This window comes from Bicyclus anynana, chromosome 6 (genome assembly GCF_947172395.1).
Source record: "Bicyclus anynana chromosome 6, ilBicAnyn1.1, whole genome shotgun sequence".
In the NCBI taxonomy this organism is placed as follows: domain Eukaryota; kingdom Metazoa; phylum Arthropoda; class Insecta; order Lepidoptera; family Nymphalidae; genus Bicyclus; species Bicyclus anynana.
The window spans coordinates 7,843,649-7,870,014 of record NC_069088.1 but is presented as its reverse complement, the minus strand read 5'-3'; the positions used below and the strand labels follow the sequence as shown (position 1 = coordinate 7,870,014).

Genomic DNA, 26,366 nt, shown 5'->3' with positions numbered 1-26,366 from the left:
AAATTACATGATTTTTAAATTAAGTTTAGTAACAAATCCTTAACTTTAATTATATATATTTCGGACCCTTTCGTACTAAGAGAAATTAATATTGTTTATATTAAATTTGATATGAGTCAACCACCCACCTGGGGCGTGATAGGCGAGTCGTTGTTGGGATGCGGCGGAGACTTGTCGTGCCCGTCGGTGATCGCCGGCATGTGCTGCAACCACACCGGACACACGTCACACGTCATACGTCTACATGCGACTACACCGCCCGTGACTTACACACGTCACACGTCGACATGCAACACCGCTCGTGACTTACAGACGTCACATGTGGACATGCGACAACTCTCGTGACTTACACACGTCACATGTGGACATGCGACAACTCTCGTGACTTACACACGTCACATGTGGACATGCGACAACTCTCGTGACTTACACACGTCACATGTGGACATGCGACAACTCTCGTGACTTACACACGTCACATGTGGACATGCGACAACTCTCGTGACTTACACACGTCACATGTGGACATGCGACAACTCTCGTGACTTACAGACGTCACATGTGGACATGCGACAACTCTCGTGACTTACACACGTCACATGTGGACATGCGACAACTCTCGTGACTTACACACGTCACATGTGGACATGCGACAACTCTCGTGACTTACACACGTCACATGTGGACATGCGACAACTCTCGTGGGTTACACACGTCACATGTGGACATGCGACAACTCTCGTGACTTACACACGTCACATGTGGACATGCGACTATACTGCCTGTTGCTTAGGACTTATAGACTACAAGCCCTTGAAAAAAATTAACCTGTGAAATAAACCAACGTGAATAACGCTTAGAAGGCTGTTATTATATCAGAAAATAACTCTGAGCACTATGCCGTCATTTCTGAGCAGTACAGGTGAGTACGTGAGTGAATGGAATATCTCAGGTACAAATGAGGACGGCTTTCTTATAGGTGAATAGATGATTAAAAATAAATGTCGAAAAACCTAGTGCCGTACAAAAGTGGTGGTGCCGGAATAAGAAATCTGCAAATCTTTAATTCGCCGATAAATGCAAAAGCAATATAGATCATTTATTACATTTATTATTGAACAGCATTTGTACACATATGTGTACAAGAGGAATAAACCCGTAAACGCCGTACATATTTCCAGCGCACGGGTCGAAACCTTATCCCTACACCCATATGATTTATGGTCATTATAAAATTAAAGGCATCAAATTCAAAATATTATTTAACACGGACAATAATGTTTAATAATTATGCCGCCCAAAAATTATAGTTAATATTTGTTTAAATAAATAATTATCGAAATGTACCGCTCAGAAATGACGGCATAGTGCTCAGAGTTATTTTCTGATATAGTACCAGCCTTCTAAGCGTTTTTCACGTTGGTTCACTTTACAAATTAATTTTGTCCATGGGCTTGTAGTCTATTAGGTACACGCGTTTTCTACCTTCATTTCTAATTTGTTTGTTGGTAAACATAACACATCGAGTACGGCTTTACTATACCTACATGCATTACACACTATAATATGTTATGATTATACTTATCATGCATGTAGTAAAGTACAACACGTAAACTGAGAAATGGTAGAAAATCACACGCCAAGCGAAATTTTAGGTTATTAGTTCATTTTACGGAACAAGCAATGACCCACTTGACGCCACCTTTATTTATGTCACCGTAAAATTGTAAACACCGTTAGCTTAATCTATTAAGATTGTAAACTGTTGATAGATTGTGAACTCCATACATACTACTTAAAACCGGAATTTGATTGGCACAAAAACCAGTTAGGTTAGGTATCTTTTTATTTGTGAACGTATAAATAAAAAAACCTTACAATCTACCGTATATTAACATGTTAAATTGTAAGCAGTATGTTGCAGTTCACAATTTATCGACAGTTTACAATCTTGTAAGGTAAGTTATATTATAACGGTATTTACAATTTTACGGTGACATTTATAAGCAAATGTTAATGAATTTCCTAGAATCCTTGATACTGATTTAATTTCTTACAAAAAGTACATTTGACATAGTAACGCAGCTGGTGGGTAATTTTCTTGTTCAATTAATTTCGATGAATTAAAAATAAAACTGTTAGAAAGAGAACTTTAAATGGTCTAATATAGAAGATCCGTAATAGAAACGATCTACACTCATCTGTTTAATGGATGAAAGATGTTGTATATCAAAATTATGTTAAAAAATATATTGTGAGGTAAGCTAAAAATTTCCTGGACAAGTTATTATCAACCATTATTAGCTATCGTTAATGATAGTTTGGCCAGGAGTTTGTGATACAGCCTACTCGCAATTTATTTTTCATTGTACTAAATTTTATACAAAACACTTTTCACCCATTTGTGAAGGTCGTTTCTAATGCAGATCTTAGACGAATATTTTTATCACATTAATTTCAACAGCAAATGGCTTGTGAAAGAGAGCCCATATGGTGTAAGCTATGGCATATGACGTAATGCACTATGGTACAATGAAATGCGAAGTTTTTTATATGGTTCACAACCAAATAATTACCTGACCGCAATCCAGTACCTTTGCCAAGAATACCAGTATGGACCCTCTTTCACCCATTTGGCGAAGGAGTAACTACGAACAATTCGCAACAGTTAAAACAGTTTGTAGGTACTTCACGTCATCAACCCATATTCGGCTCACTGCTGAGCTCGAGTCTCCTCTCAGAATGAGAGGGATTAGGCCAATAGTCCACCACGCTGGCCCAAAGCGGATTGGCAGACTTCACACACGCAGAGAATTAAGATAATTCTCTGGTATGCAGGTTTCCTCACGATGTTTTCCTTCACCGATTGAGACACGTTATATTTAATTTCTTAAAATGCACACAACTGAAAAGTTGGAGGTGCATGCCCCAGACCAGATTCGAACCCACACCCTCCGGAATCGGAGGCAGAGGTCATATCCACTGGGCTATCACGGCTCTAGGTACTTCAATCAAAATAAAACTTTAAAATGTAAAAAAACAATTGTAAAGTTCCCTTATTGACTTATTTATTAAAAGCAAAGTCTATATGTAATAATTATTTTTAGACATCACAATGGTTAATTAGTTAGTACAGATAAAACATATAATACTAGCGGACGCCCGCGACTTCGTCCGCCCTTAGACCTCCTTAATCCGGCCCTCTTGCAAAATCCGTTCTTAGCGGACGTCTACTAATTGCAAACTACCTCCCTGTTCATATTTGTAAGTCAAGTGGTTTTAGAGATTTCGTGATAAATGACCTTTCGCATTTATATATTAAGATATACTAAGGCCAATGAGAGCAGATTGCCTAATTTTCAGTTTTAACACAATAATTATTTATGTCACTCTCATGTAGTGAGAGCCATTGTAGCACAATAGACGGCACGAGTGCTACAATGGCTAGCTACGTACAGTGGCATACAATACTTTTTCTACAACTGATGAAAAATCAAATCAAATGATAGAAGAAAAAATAATAGAGTTAACAAAACTTGGTAAATAGATACAATTATTTATTTACCAAGTTTTGTTACCTCTGTTATTTCTTCTATCATAGTCATAAAAAAGTGTTATTTATTTACCAAGTTTAGTTAACTCTATTATTTCTTCTATCATGGTCGTAGAAAAAGTGTTGTATGCCACTGTAGGTAGTTAGCCATTGTAGCACTCGTGCCATTAGGCATGGCGATCGCACATGACTCGGACAAGCTATATTAAAGAAGTATTTTTCTATTTTCTATTCGTATAATGCATATTTGCAACTCTGTTACTGAGAGCTCTCCTACTGTTAAATTCTTATACTCACCCCATCCAATTAGTAGGTATTAGTGACAACACCTTACCCCATGCAAGATCGAAAGTTATATGTACTCTGATAATTGAGGCTACCGGTGTGGAGGTGGGCCGCTGGGCCTTCTGCCGGTACGCGGGCCCGTGGTCATCCACCAGCCCGTCGCTGGTGAGCAGGGCGGACACCAGCGCCGCCTCGCGGTGGAAGTCCGGGTGCTTCGTGTTTATGTACGCCAGCTCGATGGCCACGAGGTTTTCAACCTATAAGAATAACGGCTATGTAGAGAATACAAAAAAATTATAAGATTTAAAAAAAAAAAACAAAGAATCTTCAGTTCCCTCCAGTTAGTCGGGAAATACTATAGGAGTGGGTACGACAATAGACCAAAGGGCCGGGGATCGAACCACCACCCCTCGGTGATGAGTCCGACCGCTCTCACCGTTGAGCTATTGTGGCTATGAGATTGACAGGCACGATCGTTAACTTCAGGAAAAAATGTATATTTTTTATTATTTACAAGTTAGTACCCCTTGACTACAATCTCACATGATATGTTAGGAGGGCTAACTTGTTAAGAGTAACTTGATGTAGAATGTTCCAAAAAACTTAAACTGACAAGAGATGAGAATCGAACACTGAACCTCTCTGTTGAGACACAACACTGTCCACTGCACCAGAGTTCGTCAAAAGCTTATAATTTATAGACAGACATTCACACCAGTAAACTTATCTTGCGTATTAAAGTACCAGGATAACATAACTTATGAGAAGTATTTCAAGTTGGTGGTAAACTTATCATGCGCATTAAAGTAAATTAATAGACTACAAGCCCCTGAACAAAAATTACATGTCAAATGAACCAACATGAATAACGCTTAGAAGGCTGTTACTGTATCAGAAAATAACTCTGAGCACTATGCCGTCATTTCTGAGCGGTACAGGTGAGTACGCGAGTGAATAGAATTTCTCAGGTACAAATGATGAATTACGACTTATTATGATTTTACAGCTTTGTTATAGTGTTAAAGATGATTAGAAATAAATGTAGAAAATCCTAGTGCCAAGCAACTATAAGCCCTTTGTTCAAGGGCTTGTAGTCTATTAGAAAGAAAGAAAGAAAGAAAGAAAGAAAAGAAAAGATCTTTATTTTCAAGTAAGTACCAGGCTAACATAACATAAGAGAAGTATCTCACCATGGCGTTGGTGGCGGGCAGTCGCGTACGCAGCAGCAACGTGACCACGTCCACGATGCGCTGATGCAGACGGGGGAAGCGCTGCATCTCTTGCTGCACCTCCGTGCCGCAGTGCTGCACAATGCGCTGCATCTCTTCATGCACCTATGTGTAAATAACCTTCATTTAATATAATATAAAAATCTATAATATAAAAATGAATCGCAAAATGCGTTGGTAAGCGCATAACTCAACAACAACTGGACCAATTTGGCCAATTCTTTTTTTTTAAATGTTCGTTGAAGTACTGGGATGGTTTTTACGGCGAGAAAAATTGGAATAAATGCCGGAAAAACCATAAAAATAGCCCTTTTCTTTTTCCCATACAAATGTTTTCCAACTAAAACGTAGTCAATTTGAGCTTTATTGTTATTGTATAAAGTTCATATTTATAATAATAATAAGAAAACGGGATAGGGGTAGGGAGGGTAGGGGTAGTTGAAAGTTTAAATTGAATTTCACGCGGACGAAGTCGCGGGCGTCCGCTAGTGCTCAATATAATCATTAACAACCCATATAAGGCTCACTGTTGAGTACGAGTTTTCTCTCAGAATGAGAGGGGTTAGGCTGGTAGTACCTGATGGACAGGCCATGACAAATCTGTCTGTCTGTTACTTTTTCACAGCTAAACGGCTGAACCGATCAAGATGAATGAATTAAGGTATAATGGTAAAAAACATTGGAGCGAAACATAGGGTACGTTTTGGCCATAAAATAAAAATTGAAGGGGATGAAATAGGGGTTGAAAGTTTGTATAGAAAGTCCTTCATTTTTAGAGTTACAGTTTTAAAAATTTGTTCATAAATCATAAAAAAATACGAATATAATGTGATTCAAGAATTTTTCAAATTCAACCCTTAAAGTGAAATAGAGGTTGAAAGTTTGCACTGATTTTCAGACGGACGATAAGAACAACCATTTCTTACCAGCTCCACACAGCGTAACGAGGGGTCTTCCAGCCTTCTGACCTGTCGCTTGACCAGCAGCTCGAACGAGACCTCAGGCACGAACAGCGCAGGTCTGGGGCCCGTCGCGTTCCTTATTGCAGTCAAGATGTCCATGCGTGTTAAGCCTGAACAATTATAACATTTTGTTACAAGTTCCTCGATTACAAGTTGTATTAAAATTCATTGTTCATATTATTGTACAGGTGAGGTATTGGTGTTGGTACTAATAAGAGGGTATTTGATGACTTGTTAGTTGTTGATGAGCTCAGTTCTTTGTTAGGCAGCGTGGACACCGTCACGCTGCCAGTCGCGTTAGTGATTTTTTTTTCATCCATATCTCATATCGTATTACGACGTGAAGTAGAGGTAAAGTTACAGGCGGTCGGCATAGCAGCCAATGGCCATACTTTGACTTGCATCGTGGTTGCATAAAATTACACATTTTTTTTTTATTGAAATAATACAATACAATTGAACACAATGTTCGAACTTTAAAGAATAAATTATACAATACTTTCAGACGAAAATAAACTAATAGCTCGTAACTGTCCATTAGCGCTTGTAAACAATACAAATGTACTGACCTACTAAAGGATGTATAGAGTCCAGTGTCCGTCCAAACGTTTCATGGAATATATAGCATATTCTAGCACCACCACATAGTTCCGTGGTCTCTATGTTCCTTGCCGTGCCTTCTATGGTGGAACAGTATGCGCTGGCGAACTTTGTTATGATTTGTAACAGCGTTTGTGACTTGTCCGATACATCTTCACCGTACGAGTTGAGCAGCGATTGAAACTGTGAGATCATTACGTTGACGCGAACCTAGAACATTTAATGCAATAGTTGATGGAACAAGAACGTTGTATCTAGCATCTGTAGGCATATGAAGGGCGCCACGACATATATAGGGAGAATAAGACATCGACCAATAGCTGCCAAACCGGAAATATTGTTGTCTTTCGTCCTATCCCAACGAAATATATTTCTTATTCAACGATATTGGTCGAAAATATGTAATTTTGTTTTTTTTGTGAACAGTTTTTTTATGCGGCTTACATTTAGAGAAGCAGTAATTACGTAATTTAAGGTAAAAGCGTCAAACATAGTACCAGGGTAATAAAAGAGTATAGGAGGTTATAAACTCAATTACAATACAATTCTGATGTCAGTGAAATATTTTTTACCGAACGTCTGTCTGCCTGTTACTTTTTACGGCTTAACCGTTGAACCGATTTAGATGAATTTTGGTACAGTTATAAATTGACCTTTGAATCAGAACATACGGTACTTTTTATTCTAGAATAATCCATGGTTCCTGCGGGAATTGCGTAAAACTGAATTGCACACGTGCGAATATCAGGCCGTCAGGAGCGCGCTAGTGTAGGTACTCTAATATCATAAAGAGGTAATATTTGTGAGTTTGGAATGTTGTAGTTAATGTCTGGATCTACTCAATCGATATTGAAAATTCTTTTACCAACATTATTTGTATGTGTATGGCTATATTTTATATTTCTATGGGAACTGGATCTACGAGGGTGAATCCGCGAGGTATCGGCAGTCAATAAAAATAAAACCTTTTATAATGAAACTATAGATGCAAGGTAATATCAATTAGTTATTATAATAGTAACCAACCTTGAGTTCCGGCAGGCAGTCCCTTATATGGTGCATTAGGAGCCGGTTTAGGGTCTTCGCCAAATACGGAGTGCCGTTGCGTGAAGCTATCGTTGGATACTTCCTTTGGAGGTACGTAGCTTCATCTTTAAGGGCATCCTAAAAGAAAATATGGATTTACCTTATTAACGGAATTTAATTAAATACGGCTCTAAACTATGTGCGCCACTTCAGATTTGCGATTCGTTGAGCTATGTCGGTGACTTTGGTTCTTCTGATTCGAAGAGCCGATGAACGTTGGGGTCCCAAGGTGCTGTAATGGCGACCCGCACTAGAAAGCATAGTATTGGTCGACCCCACCCTATGAAGACTGACGACATCAAGCGAGGACAGGGATTTTTGGAAGTCCCTACAAAAGGCTTATTGGCCTGCAGTGCACGTTCATCGGCTGATGATGATGATGAAGATGGATGATGATGATGATGATGATGATGGATGATGATGATGGATGATGATGGATGATGATGGATGATGGATGATGATGATGGATGACGATGATGATGATAATGATGATGATGATGATGATGGATGATGATGATGGATGATGATGATGGATGATGATGATGGATGATGATGGTGATGGATGATGATGATGATGATAGTATAGCTCTAGTCATACCAGGACCTAGCCAGGGCCGAAACAAAATACACTCTGTATTTCTGAGCCAATCAAAAAAATGTAGAATACTAAACTAAATCGAACTTCAAACTGAACCCAGGGCATCGCGGAATAAAGAAATTTCGTCCGCCCTTTGACCTCTTTAATCCGGCCCTATCGTGATATCCGTTCTTAGTGGATACCTACTATAGGATACCTCCCTGCCAAATTTCATCTTTGTACGTCAAGCGGTTTTCGAGATTTCGTGATGAACGAATAAACCTGTTGCATTTATATATTAAGATTTTGTTGAAATGAACAACTAAATGATGAACACAACAGTACACAATTGATGTTCATTGTTGTTCAATGACACATTATAGTAGCTGATTTATTTGTTTTAAAGTCTGTTTTAATTTATGACATTATCAGTTTATTTTGACAATACCCATATATAGCCACAGATTTAATCGGTTTACCGTGTAGAATGGACTTTAGTTTTCTGTAGCAACTACACACCTAGTTATTTATAGCTACGAATATATGTGTCAGATTTCAAGGTTTATATTCATTCAATACGAATTTATTTCTATTGGAACCGTTACTTTTAAAATAATATTATATCACATATTATGTATCAAGTACATTGATGTAGGTACTGATATAAATGAAAATACTGCTTGCATGTTTTTGCTCTATGTGTAGCTGAAGCAATTATTTGATAGGGATAAAACTTTATGTTGTTCTGCAAAACGCCCGTAAAGAAACAAATCAAATTATTTAATTCATAACTTACATTAAACATATATATTGACGGCCTCCGTGGCGCAATGATATGCGCTATGGATTTACAAAACGGAGGGTTCGATCCCTGTCTGGACCGATTGAGGTTTTCCTAATTGGTCCAGGTTTGGCTGGTGGGAGGCTTCAGCAGTAGCTAGTTACCCTACCGGAAAAGGGGTGTGGATTTTCATCCTCCTCCCAGCAACTTAGCCCGCTTCCATCTTAGATTGTATCATCACTTACCATCAAGCGAGATTGTAGTCAAGGGCTAACTTGTACAGAATAAGAAAAATCTATTTTTTTTTTCATTAAATTTAGCCCTTGATTACAATCTTACATAATTGTAAGTGATGATGCCTTCTAAGATGGAAGCGGGCTAACTTGTCAGGAGGAGGATGAAAATCGCTACGCTGAATCGCTTGGCGGTACGACTTTGCCGGTAGGGTGGTAATTAGCCACAGCCGAAGTCTACCACCAGCCAGCCCTCGATCAATTAAGAAAATCTCAATCGGCCCAGACGGCAAACCCAGGACCTCTTTGTAAATCCACCGCATACCACTGCGCCACGGAGGCCGTCAAAACTTATTACTGCAATCTGAAATCGGATAGTATAAACATATCAACGTTATAAAATAAATCAATAAATGTTGATTTCGTTACCGTAATGGATTTTTTATCGATGATGTCTTGTTGCGATCGATTTACGACGCCGATGATGCCCAGCTTGACAGGAATCACTCGACCGCAGAGGATGTCGATCGCGTCGGTGCCTGAAATAGAACATCACACATTTTATACCAACTAGCAGTGGCGTGCATAAGGCCTATATTATTTTCGGAGCTACAGGGATTTAAAGGGTCAGTTTTGCGGTGCTGCCGCGGTTCCCTGAAAAACGCTCCATACAAAATGGCACGATTTAGTGACGTCGTTGGCTCGCTGATCGTTAGGTTTGTAAAGGCGTTCAAACAAAATTACTAATATCTTTGTTATTTGTGCGTTTATGTTTATAGTTAATTTATTGAAAAATATCACATTTAATGTAAGGAAGCTAAAACTGTATGAATTGTCATCTAATTACGATAAAAAAAATTTAATAGATTTTGAAATTTTATAATCTTATTTATTTTGCAAATATCCAGACAATCTTTGCTTTTTATGTATAAATTAGTTAACATTGACCTTGTTTACCCGAATTAATCATAAAAATCAATATATTCAAACCTAGTCATCATCCCCATTGTACAAAATAGAAAAAATCTCTTCCAGTACAGGGGCAAAATTATACTACAATCCTACTAGATGTGTACTGTTTAACATCAAACAAATTAAAAATGAAGGTAGAAAACGCATGTAATTTTATAATTTATTTATTTTAAATTGTGTATTGTTTGTTTATTAAATGTTATTCAAAATATATTAACTTTATGTTCATGACAATGTACATAATAGCAATTATTATGTACATTGTCATAAAAATCATGATGATAGTTAGCGTGGTTTTCAATTCAGTCTGACTTGGAATAATTGCGTGAACGTGGTTACACTATCTAATCAAAGTAATGCGTCACCGATTGTGTTTTGCGTTATTTATAATTGACAAATTAAATAACCAACACCCTTGACCATAACTCTTCGTTTATATCAAAAATATTCTTATATAATGAAAGAGTTTACCTTATCTAAACAAATTATATAACTAGTTACTACTACTAGAAGTGCAGAATGTTGACTTTTATGTAATTTGTCGGCTACAGCCTTACTCGATGTGTAAGGGTTCATTTACACGAGCAGCACCTGCAGACTGCAGTCGTCGGAAGCAGTTGCCAGCTGCCGTTCGCTACGTGCTGCTCGTGTAAATGAACCCTAAGGGTTATAGAAAGTGCACCCTCAAATATTTACTTTCCATCATATGATGTGCATAAATATTAGTTAATACTTAAATATTATGAACTGTTAGCAATATTTTACAACCGATGAATTTAAAAAATTTTGGCACTGCTTTCATTGCATAGGGTAAACTCGATCAAGTGCCAAAGAATGATCAATGTCTAACTGGGTATATTTATAAAGATCACAATATTATATTGATCTATATTTAGTGAGTCGCGATAGCCCAGTGCATATGACCTCTGTCACCGTTTCCGGAGGGCGTGCACGTTCACAAATGAATTGCTATTTTCGTTAATTGTTGTCGATTGTTATTATTTGTTGAGTTTGTTTGTTTAAGTTTTTTTGTTAAATATTAATATTACCCCCTTTTGGTGTTGCAGATTATCCAGGGACACACTGTATTTAATAATTATTTTAAGTTTTCTTTTGTTCTTATGTACCAATTTTACATGTATCTTGGAATAAATAATTTTATTAAAAACAATTATTTAGAATTTTCATTGCTGTCTCTGTATAAACATTTTAAATATGTAAAATAACTATCAATAGTTTTAATAAATGAAGAAGTTTATCTACTTCGTATTATTTTCTAGCATTATTATCACTATACATGAATTTTGACCCACTCAAATATCCAACCTGGTACATAAAAAAGGAAAAGTATTGTGTGCGTGACAGTACCCATGCGCAGTAATCCCCTCCATCCGAAGGTCAAAGCCAAACTCTCGCCGCGCGAACTGTACTATTGAGTAAAGAGTGTTTTAAATTAACCAGAATTATTCCTTTTTCTCCAAATCAATCGGTAAAACTACTAGGAGTGGGTATGTTTTTTGTCCCATTCCACCCAACACACAGCCCACAGTTGGGAAATGGTTGATGTTACACAATCGCCTCAGAGTACATTAAGCTAACAGAATCTAAACATAATGATTCTAATTTGCCCAGGCCTGGCTGGTGAGAGCCTTCGACCGTACCTTTACCACCCTACCGTAGAAGACGTACCGCCAAGCGATTTAACGTTCTGGTACGATGTTGTGTAGAAACCGAAATTTTCATCCTCCACTGTATCGGAACTCTAAATTGCTTGGCGGTTCGCTTTTGCCGGGACTTAGACACCTACCTAGTTATGTGGTAAGCCAGAAAGTGTTGCAATGTTAAAACGGATTCAAAGTTAGGTGCATACTATATCTAAAGAAACCTTACCGGCATCCATGAGATCAAGTTTTGTGACCACAGCCAATGTCCTCCTTCCATCAGGGTCCACCTCTTTAGCCATTTTGATAGCTTCACTGGTAGCCATGTCTGTGTTAGCGGCAGTGACCGCCAGTATTATTGAATTGGGGTTGGCGATATATTTGATTATAAGATCCCTAATTTGATTCTCTATGTCTTCAGGTTGATCACCTATGGGCACCTAAAAACAAGGTCATTGATAGATGACTGTAAAACTAACTTTTATTACACCACCCTATCAGTTTTGGTTTTTTAGGGTTCCGTATCTCAAAAGAAAAAAAATCGATCACTGTGTTGTCTGTCTCTTTATTTCGGGAATGCGTAGAGGTATACAGTCCCATGAAGTGTGAAAAAAACTTCTACCTACACGTAAAAAAAAGATACAGCAAAAAACGCATATTTTGACACTTTCAAGAGAATCAAAACTCAACAGGTACTTCCCGTTAACCTAGAACTATGAACTTTGGCAAGTAACATTGCTATAGAACACAAGGACAAGAAAAAGTCTCAAAACATTTGTTCAATCTTAAAAAACATGCATCTATTTATTAGGGTCTATTTTTAGCTGAATTTCGAAAACCGCTCGGTAAAAAATGCGCTATTCGATTCCTGAACTAACTTACAATGATCTCACGTAAGGAACCCTCGGTGGCCGAGTCCGACTCGCACTTGTCCGGTTTATAAATAAAGCTATACAAAATCATATAATGAAACATATAGGATTTTGTAAGTTCTCTGGTATAATTCTTGTAAGTATCATCATCACCATCCGCCGATAGACGTCCACTGCTGGACATAGGCCTCTTGTATGGACCTCCAAGCACAACGGTCTCGAGCCGCCAACACCCACCAGCTCCCAACAACTCTCTTGATATCCTCGATTCACCTAGTGGGGAGTCGACTAACACTGAGCTTTCCGGTGCGGGGTCGCCATTCCAGCACCTTGTATACCTACGATCTTGTCGACTCGACTCGAGTCGAGAGAAATAAATTCGAGTGTACCTTTGTGATTCCAGGCAAGTCTACGAGTGTCAAATTGACAACTTTGGTGGAAAATATCTTCAGATTGATCGCCTCTGTGCATATTCCTTTGTTGCTGCCCGCCATGCGGTCCGTTTCTCTCTCTATCTCCTGTCGAACTTCGTCGAAATTTGTGTAGATTTTTTCCTTTGTATGCAGAAATTTGGCCCATTCTTCTAAATTTATTGTACCTAAAACAACAAAGGCATACTAATAAATGACACAACGTAGGTATATAAAAACAAAAATTATGTAATTATTTTAATGATACCCTCTTAGACTGAACAATAATAAAATAACAATGAAGCATATTTTATAGTGGTAAGGCAAATTTAATTTGTAAACAAATGTCACGAAAAATATATATTTATGTGAATAAAAATGCTGAATATAAAGCATTTAAGAACGACTAGTTCAATATTGCAAAATTTTTAGCATATTTGAAAAGGTCTCTAAATTTTGTAGAGACCTTTATTATATAGATTGACAATTAATACCAAATAAATAAATAAATATACCCATTTTAGATATATGCATTTATAAACCACAGAAAGATACCAGCAAAAGCGGGCTACAGACCTTCAGTTTTAACTATATAGTTTCAACTGTTAACTTTACAGTTTAAATTCATTAGAAAAACTGTTTTGCCTATATGTATACAATTTAACTGTTCAGTTAAAACTGCAGGTCTGTAGCCCACATAACTGGCATTTATTTGGCTGTGATCTATTGACATTATTAGTTTTATGATGACATGATATCAACAATTGATTCAACTTGCTGCATTGTTAATTGTTATAATTTGTAAGCACATGTAGATATTCTATTTATTTCGTTATTTGTAAATAGTATGTACTATATGTATATAATTTTTAATGTATGCCTTTGACGGCCGCGTGGCGCAGTGGGTAGTGACCCTGCTTTCTGCATCCACGGCCGTGGGTTCGATTCCCACAACAGGAAAATATTTGTGTGATGAGCATGAGTGTTTTCCTGTGTCTGTGTGTATTTATACATTGTATAAGTATTTATATGTAGTATATAATTGTATATTAATATTATAATATCAACTATCTTAGCACCCATAACACAAGCTACTCTGTATGCTTACTTTGGGGCTAGATAGTGATGTGTATTGTTTAAGTATATTTATTTATTTATTTATTTATTGATAGTAAGTAAATAATATAACATTTATGAAATTAGTAGCAGTTTAAATTTTCCAACACTGTATATATCGGATATAAATAATTTAGATCTAGTTAAATATTCAAAAGTAAGTTTGTTTGTTTGTTGCTTTCACACAAACTACTAAACCAATTATCATGAAATGTTTACCCACACCATGGCAGGGGTACAGAAAACACAAGGTAGTTTCATTTGGACTAAAGTACTGTTCCTGAGAGAGAGAGGAAAAAAATGAGTAATATAATGGACAATGACAAAATATTATAGTGTCCATTTCAAAGCAATACAAACCTTTGGGTGAAATTGTTTGGGACAGTTGTACTAATGGATTCCATGATACACTCCCTGTTTCCTGGTTTCTATATACTGAAGCGATTAAAATAACATCCTTAGACATCAAAATAAATAATACAATTATATACATATTTAAATAAAACTATTTTTGATATAAGTTGTTATTCACTGTCACAATTAAGATGATTTATGATTGTTATGATATTGTTATAGAAATGAAGATAATAATTCTGGTTTTATAACTTAATATCAAGAAACAAATTATCATCAGTCAACCACCTTTTAGTATAGAACTTAATAAGCTGTTTAATATGTACAAGTCGCATGATGATTTCAAAGCAATTTCAGAGAAAGGCTTGCACTTAATTACTATCATGTCAATACAATGATGAAGCCTAGGTTGGAGCGTGCTTAGGGTTGCCAACATTTTTTCAGAAAAATATAGTATTTTTCAGACTTTGCTATAAAAAAATGGTAGTATGTAATAAGCAAAAAATCAACATTTATGTTCAAAAATTAATGTTTATTCACTCTTGTTTGTCAACAAATATTGATATCGAATCTTGCATTTTCCAAGATTTATTTGTCTGAAATATATCATATTATGCTTCTTTGCATTTGGTATTTTTTTCAAGTTTTTTGAAACCAAAAGCGATTTTTATTCTAATTTATTTGTTAAATGTTTGGAACTCAGTAATATAGACAAGTTCAGGGAGGCTAGATGCTATTGCATCTGTCAAAAAGTAATGTTCATAAAGTTTTAAAATGATTTTGTTTGTTAGATTTCAGTGTTGAAATTATAGTATTTTTGCATACTATATATTTCTTCAACAGTATACAGTACAACGCGACGCGAAATATAGTACAATACTTTATATTATTATGGTTGGAAACGCTATAAATATTAAATAATTTATTCTATAATTTTGTCTTTGTCAATTGACGATACTATAGTAAGAAAGTGACAAAACTTACATAGACTATCCAACACTTAAAACACAGTAGTGAAATAGGCCTTAATACTGTTAATATTATTTGTCCCTATCTCTTACATTGATTGCAAATTTTTCGGATTTCATTACAATAAGTAGTTAGTTATTTGAATGGCGTACCAACAATAACTAATAAATAATTATTGTGTATTTATTTAAAAACTAGCAGCCGCCCCGCTTTTTTCGTGAGAATGGTATGGTTTATAAAATATATACAGTATACATACACAAATAATGTAGCTTTCTAATGGTAAAACAATTTTCAAAATTGATTAAGTACATCCAAAGATTACCCCTATAACATCACAAAGTTTACCTCTTTATAATCTGTATATATATATAATGTGTTTGTTATTGTTAGGGCAACAGTCAGGGGACAAAATTTTAAAAAAATTACACAGAAAATCAGAAACAGGGGTAGGGTAGGGGTAGGAGTAGGGTAGGGGTAGGAGTAGGGTAGGGGTAGGAGTAGGGTAGGGGTAGGAGTAGGGTAGGGGTAGGAGTAGGGTAGGGGTAGGAGTAGGGTAGGGGTAGGGTAGACTAGAGGAAGTTTACATCGAGTTTCACGCGGACGAAGTCGCGGGCGTCCGCTAGTATAAGTATAGATTTAAAAAAAATCTAAAAAAATAACCAAGGAAGCATAACTGTAAAAGGTACACTTCATTACAAACAATCAATATAACTGGAAATCAATCATGACAAATTTTCAATAACAAGCAGATGAAATCGCCAATTAATGTAATCATTGTTAACATAATTGATGACGTGAATCAATCATTGGAGTTGCAAGAATGACAATGTAAATTGTATAATTGTGAACTGTGTAACAAAGACTTGCATTTCATAAAAAAAAAACGTAAACATTGTTAATCACTTGTGAATCAGCATTGTTATAATAAACTGGGTTAAGGTATCGTATATTCACAACAAGTTCATTTCCAAGAAGTTTTATTTGTTTCTAACTAAAGAATGCTACTTCATGTTGTTATATTTTTATAATAGGAACCAGCGGCGAAGAGTATAAGCCGATTCTCGCCGGGTTACCATTTACAAATCCATGCTTATTCATTATTGTAATGAATATTGTATAATATACTATGTATATGAGAAACCATATCACACACTACACAGTATGAATTTCCTTTTCTTTGGGTTACCTTTGACAATAATTTAACCTTCGCCAGTGATAGGTACAGTAAAGACTCACTGGATTATAATAAATAATCCATATATCCAATAAATAGGTGTTTATGTAAGTTCATTATAAATAGTAACTAACTTATTTATTTTGCTATAATTCACAACAAATCGACAAAATCACCTAGACCCAACAAACGATTCTCTATGTCTATGCAAGTCACATTTCAAAATTTGAGCAAGCTCAAGATATGTGGAGTTTACAAAGCGAAAATATCGCAATTATAGTCTGACAACACTCTCAACAAGCCACTCTCGTGATATGCGGGTGGCGGGAGGAAAGACTGTGCGGGTGTGAAATTGTGTGTGCGGGTTAAGTGAGGTTCATCAGTCGTGGGATTTTCATTCATTGCCCCCGACCTGCGCGGACCATCAGGAGTGTTACGAACGAAGTTGCCAAGCAATAGACAGTTTTTCACAGATTCACAATACACATAGCACTCTAAATCAATTAATCACTATTTTTATATAATCCAGTACATATTTTGTGGGTTGTAACAAAATAACTATCTGGTTATAGCGTTCAAGGATATATTCAACATCATGCACAGACCATTGGTAGATCTTTGATTATTTTGTCACAAAATTAAGTCATGAAGTAATAACTTTTATAAGTTTAAAAGTACTGAGTAGTCACAAAGAGGCAGTGTCAAAATTACCAGGCTATGGCAGAACAATGGGAAGCACTTCTGTAAGACATAATTATGTAAATGAAATCTAAATGTTAGAGGTAAAGTTTGTGGTGTTGCACAGGGGGTAATCTTTGGACTACTCTAGAAAGACAAAGACATGTTATTTGTGAGTGTCATAGGCTATATTTTATCTCTATATTCTCACCGGAACAGAAACTAAACTAAATGAAATTGAGGGTGTCGGCTAGTTAAGTTTATAGGCAAACCAAATAATAGAGATCCCCGGGAATGATATTTGTCATTTATGGTTTATCTCTTTGAGTTCAATCTGGTTAATTACACACAAAATTGAGATCCAGAAAAGTCTTTACTATAATATTATGTTCTTTATTATGAATGTACATATATTTATTTAATTAAAATACATATTTAAACAATAAACTAATGAAAGCAATCTATAAAAGCAGGAAAGTATTAGAATCATGTCATCTATCAGATAAAATTCTATAGTAATCCTCATTTTGTAATAATTCACTATCATGTAGTAAATAAGATAAACTTTTCGTCAATGTGCTGATAAAAAACTAAATGGGCAAATCAAATAAATATAAAAGAAGTGAATGATCATAAGATACCTTCTTCAGCAGAGCGATGTTCCTTGCTATCTTTAGGACTATATACTAATTGCAGGATGAGAGGGCGTCGTGTAACAATGCCTGGGCCTCGAGGCAGAAAGGAGCGACCTACAAGGCTCTCTATTACGGAGCTTTTGCCGGAACTCTGCAAGAAAATATGTACATACATAAGCAGCTTGACTTTTATAAAGTGTATTTTTAAACACAATATGTTAATTTAGCTGAAAATACTCTATGTCAAATATTTATTTATTTTACAAATAAGTCGGTGTGATATTAATCACACCTTCATTTACATAAAAACATTAAGATGAAAGTTGACACAAATATTAACTATTTACTTAATTACTTATTATTGCAATAATATCAGTTTGTAAATTACTTTCCTGTGGAAAATCTATTGTTATTGAATATCTGTGTCATAATAACTTGCCAAATTACAGTACAATTCATTCAGTGGTTTGAGCTGTGTTAATAGAAGGCTTTTCCTAACGAATTATAGAAGATTTGTATTATAACATTCATAGAGAACAGGCCCACCTTTAACTCGAAAATTTATGAGTTAGAAGACTATACATAAGTTTTCTTACAACTTAGACAGCATATTGCTTAAAGATGCATTAAATTATTGGTATATTTTATTAGTAAAGAAAAATTTCGACAGAAGAAATTAACTTGTTCATAGAGTTTGATGTACACTTGTAATAAACGTTTTTACTCTGCGATTATGAGTTCTATTCGCAGTGTTATAAATTAATCATTGTTCAACTGTGAATGGTCATTGACAGGGAAGTCCAACAGAGCAGAATGAGGACAAAGCATCGCAGTGACATCTTTACATAACCGTCACGTTATTCACGAACAAGAGAAAATGAACTTCAGTACGCTTATACACTAATAAATAAAAATAAAACTACTGAAAGACATAAAAATACATTAACCTGAGTTCCCAGCACTACGATTTGGGGTAATTGAATGGCATCAGCTCCAACGGTGTTGAAAACGTCTTGAAGCTTATTAATAACTGGAATTAGTGCTTCCATAATTATAGGCACTATATTTAGCTATCGAAAATTATTCTACTTAATCAGCACTGATTCACCTGTTAGGTCGATTTTAAATTCAAATTAAAAATCATCAAAACATATAAACCGACCGGTAAAAGACGGCCATATTGATTTTTTATCAAAGACCACAGAGGATTAATATATTCTTTGCCATAGAGTTTGCCACAGAGTAAACATAGTGACTAGATGGATATTTTTTTATAATTTTAAATAAATTTCGTTCAAGAGCTACCATGGACTTTAAAATTAAGTGAATGTTTGCAGTTCAATTCAAATCAATAAATATAATGTTTGACTACAAACATTTATTCTTTTTTTAATCGATTAGTTACATTACCACAAAATCGGTAAACGATGCATTGCCCATCTCTAATGATGTCAAGATGACATCGGTCATGACAGTTGACACTGACAGTGACACCCGCCCGCGCTGGGTCTGGCAAACGCAAAGGCGATGGCTGGCGTTTGTAATGTAAAATTGTAAATTATTTTCAATTTGTAATTACTTTGTTTGTTTAAAACAGAGTATTTTTCGCCATCGAATTGAACCTGGATTCCGATAGCATTTATATTTTGAATATTAGTAGTTTTAGCAAGAAAGGAATATTATATATTTAGGAAAATATGTTTTTAGCTGAGGTAGAAAACAATGATAATGCTACTTAAACATTTTTTTGGTTTCTTCTATAATTGCACATTGTTTACAGGGTAGTCGAATTGATTCAGGCCGGTATACTACAAATTCAAATTCCATAGAATTTGGACCATGGCACATTTCATATGACATAAGCTGTATATTGCCCAGTGTTTGTTCCACAAAAGTTGTGTGTGAACGTGATGACGACCAGTTTTGTCAGTTTTGTCTGTAAGTATCCAATGACTAGTTCATACTATAAATATGTAAACGTGCTTACAAAATCTCGAAAAGTGATCCAAATTTGGTGACTCCATTGAGCGCACACATGCACAATTTTGTGTTATTTACGTTATAATGTCTATGTGTTTAAAGTTTTTACATTTCCCTAACACACAACTCGACATTGTATACAATCTTAGGCATAGCTGGGCACCGTTAATCAAATAGTTAACTTCGTTAATCGTTAGTCCGCTACAAAAAAGGTTAGCTTCGTTAAACGTTAAAGCGTTACATGTCGGAAGAATTAACGCAAGTTAACGTTAATCGTTAATCCGTTAATATGACTGGTTAATATTGCATTTTTATATCATTGTGTGAGATCCCCATTGCAAAAATAAAGGTGAGCACTGGGGAAAAGTGCCATAATTTGTTTTTAGTTGATTTTTTCTATAATTTTAACATAAATATAGTAATTTGTTGATTTCTTTGAAAAAAAATCTTTCATAATTTCTTACTTGTCTAAACCTGTTAATCACGTCGCGAGGTAAATAGTAAGCATTGGATTAACGATTAACGGACTTCTGCACATTAACGGAAGTTAACGGGTCCGTTAACATTTTTAAAAGTTAACTTAAAAGTTAATCCGTTAATCAAAATGTTAACTTCGTTAATTAACGATTAACGGATTAACGAGTTAATGCCCAGCTATGATCTTAGGTAATAAGTGTATAAATAAATATTGTTTTTAATAAGCGACTTACTGAAATTAAGACAATTATGCACATTTGTCTGCCTCAGCTTTGATGCGCAAGTGCATTATCTCTAGTATAAAATATCACTCATCACTGTAAGTATTGTTCCTCTCAGAGATTTGTATAATAACAACTTGGTAGTTTTGGGAAATTTTCGGATTTTCGGTTGTATTCTCAATGGGTGGAGTGAGAGAGGAATACAAGTAAAATTTTTCTATAGCATGATAGATAATTGCACCAAGTTCTATATTCTTGACATTGTGGGTTGGTACGATTCCCACAACTGAAATATATTTGTGTGATGAGCATGGATGTTTTCCCATTTTATTATTTTAAATAAATGGAATTATTATTATTATTGTTAATTAGGCAATTTGATAGAATCATACTTACACATATTATTTGGATACCCTATTTTTTATGATTTAAGCAGAGGAATAAAAACAACCATTTCAATCAATCAACCAATATCTAAAACATAAATCAATTTCTTTTCAGATACTGTAAAGAATTAAGTATACCACACTTCCCTGATATGGTGTTTCCTAAGAATGTTCTGAGATTGGACCACACAGGTGGTGCCAAAATACAGTTTAATCCTTTGGATGCTTTGCGTAGAGTGGCATGCAGGTTAGATCCAATAGAAGTCTCTTGCGCTGAAGCCTGGCTGGAGTCACGGTAATTCACAATTACTTTTACTATATTATACTATGAATTAACTAAAAATGGCTATGTCGCATATCTGTATGCCGTAGAAGTAGGTGCGAGAGGATTGCCAGCAAGATCTGAATTACTTGCTTTAATACCTTGGCCTCTCTCAAACTGCAGCAAGTTCCATATTAGAATGAGTATCCAAAGCTGCTCTAATAGGATCTTACCAAATTTGGCTAGGCAGGGAGAACAACATGAGCAGAGAACAGGGAGTGTTGATTGATTATCAAGGAATTCCTTAACCCTACATCCACTGACCACAAGTTCCTGGACTTTGCTCAGAGTTTTGTCTCTGACACCCCGTGGACCTGGCACCCGCACAGCAAATCCATTAATTACTAAGATCTCGAAGTCAAAATTTTTGAAATTCGGAATAAATATGTGCGTCTTAGGTCACTTGACAGAAGTGATAACTTAAACCTGCTACTGTATGTGTAACACCAGACATATTGGAACCATACAAGTTATGTTACAAAGCGGCTTACCTCCCCATAAGAAGTTCTTCAAAAATCGTCATCAACCTGTTTTTAATAGCCTCTAGCAAAGACTATCTCCTTAAAGAAAGTTAAGGACAACCAAAGTCAACCAAGAAACGAGCATGCTTTTAGAGGCATGTGATTGTAATATTACCAATTTCCTGAATCTGTTTTGCTATAGAGAATTCTTGTAAGAAAAAAAAAGTTACACATTCCAACTGTTACTCTAACACAGTGGCATAAATCCAATGCATTAAAGGATAGAAGCCCTTATAATATACAGTGTGGATCCAAGTAGGTGTAAGTTTACATTGAGTTTCACGCGGACAAAGTCGCGGGCATTCGCTAGTAAATTATAATATATTAATTTATTTCAGGTTTTCTTAAGTTATAAAATATTAAATTTAACTTATTTTTTTAAGGCCTGATGCAGAGAAAGCTAAGAAACCATTTGACTGGACTTTCTCAACAGATTACAAAGGCACACTGTCTGATAACATCACAGTAGAGAGAACAAACGAGAGTATAGACTTTGAAATACTTAAACGTAAAGATCAAATATTGTTCTACCATGACCTTACACTGTTTGAAGATGAACTACATGACCATGGTGTGTCCAAGTTATCTGTTAAAATTGTAAGTATATAAAATAGCTCTATTTTGTATAGTTGACCCTCTGAGGTTAGACCTGCGGAGTTCCCATTCACGTGAGAAGGATAAAATATAACTCCTAATTAACGTGGCTTTTTAGTGGTAAAAGAATTTTTAAAATTGGTTCATTATATCCAGAGATTACCCCTACAACACCACAAACATTTCCTCTTTATAATATTATTATAAAGAGGTAAAGTTTGTGGTGTTATAGTATAATATTATAGTTTACTATAGTATAGTTGTAGATGTAATTAATACTTTTTATCTTGATATAAGGTATCCTAAGTTCTTTTCTATATCCTTACTAATATGTATGCAATATTTTTAAATTTTTGGTCAAATCTTAGCATCACTGATGGTAAGCAATGACAAACATGCTTGCCTAGAAGATGCCTAAGAGCGAATAGGTATCTCCTAGGCATATTCCCTAGGCTGCATCAATGCGTAGCATGCATGCATAGCATGGGTATTTAGCAGTGGCAAAGAGTCCATATAGTCTCGATTCCCGCCGGGTTACCTAATAGTAATTAAATTATACATACATAGGTATTCATTTTTGTAATGAGTATATACCTATGTATGGATGTATGAGAAATCAGAGTTTGTATCAAGTAGTATGAATTTCCTTTTCTTTGTTACGGCTTGCCTTCGTCAAAATTCCAACCCTCGCCGGTATTTAGTATATCTTAGCTTCTTCTTCTTATTTTTCAGCGAGTTATGCCAACATACTGGTATGTGTTGCAAAGATACTTTCTCAGAGTGGACGATGTTCTTGTGCGTTCGCATGAAACCAGGCTGTTTCACATGCTGAACACAGACTATGTCCTGAGAGAGTACTCTACCAAAGAAGCTAAGGCCCAAGATATTAATGTAAGTAAATGAGTTTGATTAATTAAATATAACACAAGAAATACATAAAGAAAAAGACATCTACATAACATGTGAGTTTGTTTGTTTGTTACGTTTTCACCAATCTTCATAATATATAAATGCGAAAGGTCATTCATTACGAAATCTCAAAAACCGCTTGACGTACAAAGATTTGGCAGGGCCGGATTAAGCCGGCAGGCCGACAGTGCCGGATTAAGGAAATCTAAAGGCGGACGGAATTGCTGGCGTCCGCTAGTGAACTACTAAACCAGGTTAAAATATTTTATTTGTGTATTCCAATAGGAACTATGAGGGTGGAGGTTATTCTGCTAGTTTTTATATAAATAAGGATTCCTTTTATGTTCTTGTAAATTATGTAAGTAATATTATGTTTTATAATTTTAACAGATCCCCACATCTGAAATGAAAGACGGCGATGACGTGGTGCCTTTATTGCCTGTGAAAGAAAAAAATACAGAAAAGCTATTTATAAATACACAAATAAATTGATAAGCTGCCAGTGATCTCAATTATATATAAGCAATGTTTGTGATAGCTTTATGTATAAATTATTAAGACAAAAATTGTTTTTTTTATATCCTGACTCTGTTTTCGGATAAAGCTCTTTGGGATAATTACGAAAATTGGAATATTTCAGTAAGTAGCTACTATTATTTGGTGTGGCAAAATTGTATACGACGTCATTTTATTGGTCTTTCTAATATCAGATGTGTCAATATAATTAGATAATTAAGGCAGTTATTAATATAAAAAAAACTTGGTCGGAATATTCCCATTTGCGTAATTACCCTCAAGTCGTAAAGCGTCTTTACGCCGATTCCTGTAATATGCTGGACCGTGTCCGTGAAATTGAGGCGTTGCTGTTGGATATACTCTTACCTACCCTTTAGGTAATAAGACCAAACCAGAATCTTAGAAAAACTTAAATTGACACGATCAGGGAAAAAAAACCCTCATCATCATCATCATCATCATATCAGCCGATGGACGTCCACTGCAGGCTGCAGGACATAGGCCTTTTGTAGGGACTTCCAAACATCACGATACTGAGCCACCTGCATCCAACGAACCCTTGCGACTCGCTTGATGTGGTCAGTCAACCTGGTGGGGGGTAAGCCAACACTGCGCTTACTAGTGCGGGGTCGCCATTCCAGCACTTTGGGACCCCAACGTCCATCGGCTCTTCGTACTATGTGCCCCGCCCATTGCCATTTCAGCTTCGCAACTCGTTGAGCTATGTCGGTGACATTGGTTCTTCTGCGGATATCCTCATTTCTGATTCGATCACGCAGAGATACTCCTAACATAGCTCGTTCCATCGCCCGCTGTGTGACTCTGAGCCTTCTTCTGAGGCCCATAGTTAGCGACCCGAGCATTACCGAAATATAAATATCTCGTATCTACCGCGGACAAAGTCGCAGGTAACAACAAAGATATTTCCTTCAGACAGGACAGCTGCTAGCAACCATATTATGTCAAATCAGACAAGATCTTTTGTGATAAAAGATAATAATCCGTTGATATACTTGGCTCGTCAGCAATACTTTGTAATTAGTCTATCTGTTATGTGGTGTGATGTATGCGATTAATTCGTTAGCACCCCAGGAAAATGTTCTTCAAACTATTTTATAATGTTTTTATCTTATATGGTAAGTTTGTAGTAAAATTACCTATTGTAACTATTGTCATTTTAAGCAACGTATTATGATTTCAAATGAGTTAATTAGTTAAATAAAGTAAGCCCAATGTATTCGATATTCAATTATCTAAAATTATCTAAAACTGTGTAAAGTGCTCTAAATATACATAAAGTGAAAGATACTTACGTGATTAACAAGTGGGAAGGTTATTTCCGAAAAATATACATTTGTCGAAAAGCTATAAATCAAAACTGTTTTGTTTGGGAACCGCCACTGAACTACAGCAAAAACTCGTGAATAGTGGTTAAACAACGCCAGAATATCACTATCAGAAACAACAAACCAAAAATCCACTAATATCCACAATTTATAGTTAAAGACAACCACAATAACTATACATTAATCACAACTTTGTATTTCACATCGACAAAAAATACCGTTAACATTGCAAGTGTCATCGCGCGCCCGGTGTATGAGAGTGACTCACGATTGAATTACCTACAAAGTTTGATGCGATGAGACGCTTACCGGCGAATTGAATCTTTGCATGTGAATTGTGAACTTGATCTTCTACCGTAATCTTGAACTGAAATATTTACTGAGATCTGTTTATTTTATTTCATTTATAATATCGGTTTTTTAATTAACAATTGATTACTTTAGAACTCTGAAAATAATGGATAAATCTTTGTCGGAAACCGATTTACTTCAAACCGATATGTATAAAACACCTCCAAATATCGTTTGCGCTCGTGTTAAGCGCAGGAGGGAGGAGGAGGATGACACTTCCGATATGAAGAGCTTCATATCCTCACTCATGGCTAACCAACAAAAGGAAATAAAAAAGATTAGCCTTGTGGTTACTGAAATCCGGGAGTCTAACTCAAGTATTGAAAAATCTATTGCTTATCTAACGGCACAAAACGAAGCTTTTAAAGATAAAATACAACAACTTGAGATCCAGTCAAAGAAAGACAGAGAGTATATAGCCTTACTCGAAAACAAAGTAGAAGACTTGCAAATGTATGCTCGCAAATCAAATATAGAAATTAAAAATGTTCCAAAAATGAGTGGAGAATCGAAAGAGAACCTTATTGATATGGTACTATGTTTGTCAAATTCCGTTAATTGCAAAATGGACAAAAGTGACATCAAGGATGTGT

The 26,366-nt window shown here is 35.7% G+C and overlaps 2 protein-coding genes across 6 annotated transcripts in view; one reads left to right on the top strand and one right to left on the bottom strand.

Annotated features, from left to right (window-relative positions):
* The window catches only part of LOC112051468 (dynamin-1-like protein), a 28,276-nt gene extending 8,927 nt beyond the window's left edge, over positions 1-19,349 (bottom strand). For 2 of the 5 annotated variants that reach the window (XR_008250933.1, XM_052882256.1), the window contains exons 1-11: positions 19,098-19,347; positions 18,157-18,301; positions 13,201-13,409; positions 12,169-12,379; positions 9,736-9,845; positions 7,656-7,793; positions 6,599-6,839; positions 5,994-6,139; positions 5,029-5,172; positions 3,916-4,095; positions 129-203 (exon numbers count right to left, since the gene is read on the bottom strand). Coding sequence is in view for 1 of the 5 variants with exons in the window: in XM_052882256.1 (XP_052738216.1) it covers positions 129-203; positions 3,916-4,095; positions 5,029-5,172; positions 5,994-6,139; positions 6,599-6,839; positions 7,656-7,793; positions 9,736-9,845; positions 12,169-12,379; positions 13,201-13,409; positions 18,157-18,301; positions 19,098-19,199 (1,701 nt within the window). In the remaining 4 variants the exon portion in view is untranslated. Of the gene's footprint in view, positions 1-128; positions 204-3,915; positions 4,096-5,028; positions 5,173-5,993; positions 6,140-6,598; positions 6,840-7,655; positions 7,794-9,735; positions 9,846-12,168; positions 12,380-13,200; positions 13,410-14,697; positions 14,773-18,156; positions 18,302-19,097 lie in introns of all 5 variants that reach the window. The other 3 variants (XR_008250932.1, XR_008250931.1, XR_008250934.1) reach the window with 3 other exon arrangements.
* Positions 19,350-19,642: 293 nt separating this feature from the next.
* LOC112051476 (TIP41-like protein) lies at positions 19,643-24,126 on the top strand. The gene is made up of 6 exons (XM_024090141.2): positions 19,643-19,862; positions 19,931-20,088; positions 21,330-21,509; positions 22,441-22,654; positions 23,384-23,542; positions 23,951-24,126. The coding sequence occupies exons 1-6, from the start codon at positions 19,848-19,850 to the stop codon at positions 24,050-24,052; spliced, it is 828 nt and encodes a 275-aa protein (XP_023945909.2). The 5' UTR covers positions 19,643-19,847; the 3' UTR covers positions 24,053-24,126.
* Positions 24,127-26,366: the final 2,240 nt, after the last annotated feature.

What these genes read in the sequence shown, in the direction of transcription:
- LOC112051476 (XM_024090141.2), top strand. An exon ending in GAAGCCTGGCTGGAGTCACG is followed by an intron (nt 21,510 to 22,440) that starts GTAATTCACAAT and finishes TATTTTTTTAAG; the next exon opens with GCCTGATGCAGAGAAAGCTA. An exon ending in CTAAGGCCCAAGATATTAAT is followed by an intron (nt 23,543 to 23,950) that starts GTAAGTAAATGA and finishes TAATTTTAACAG; the next exon opens with ATCCCCACATCTGAAATGAA.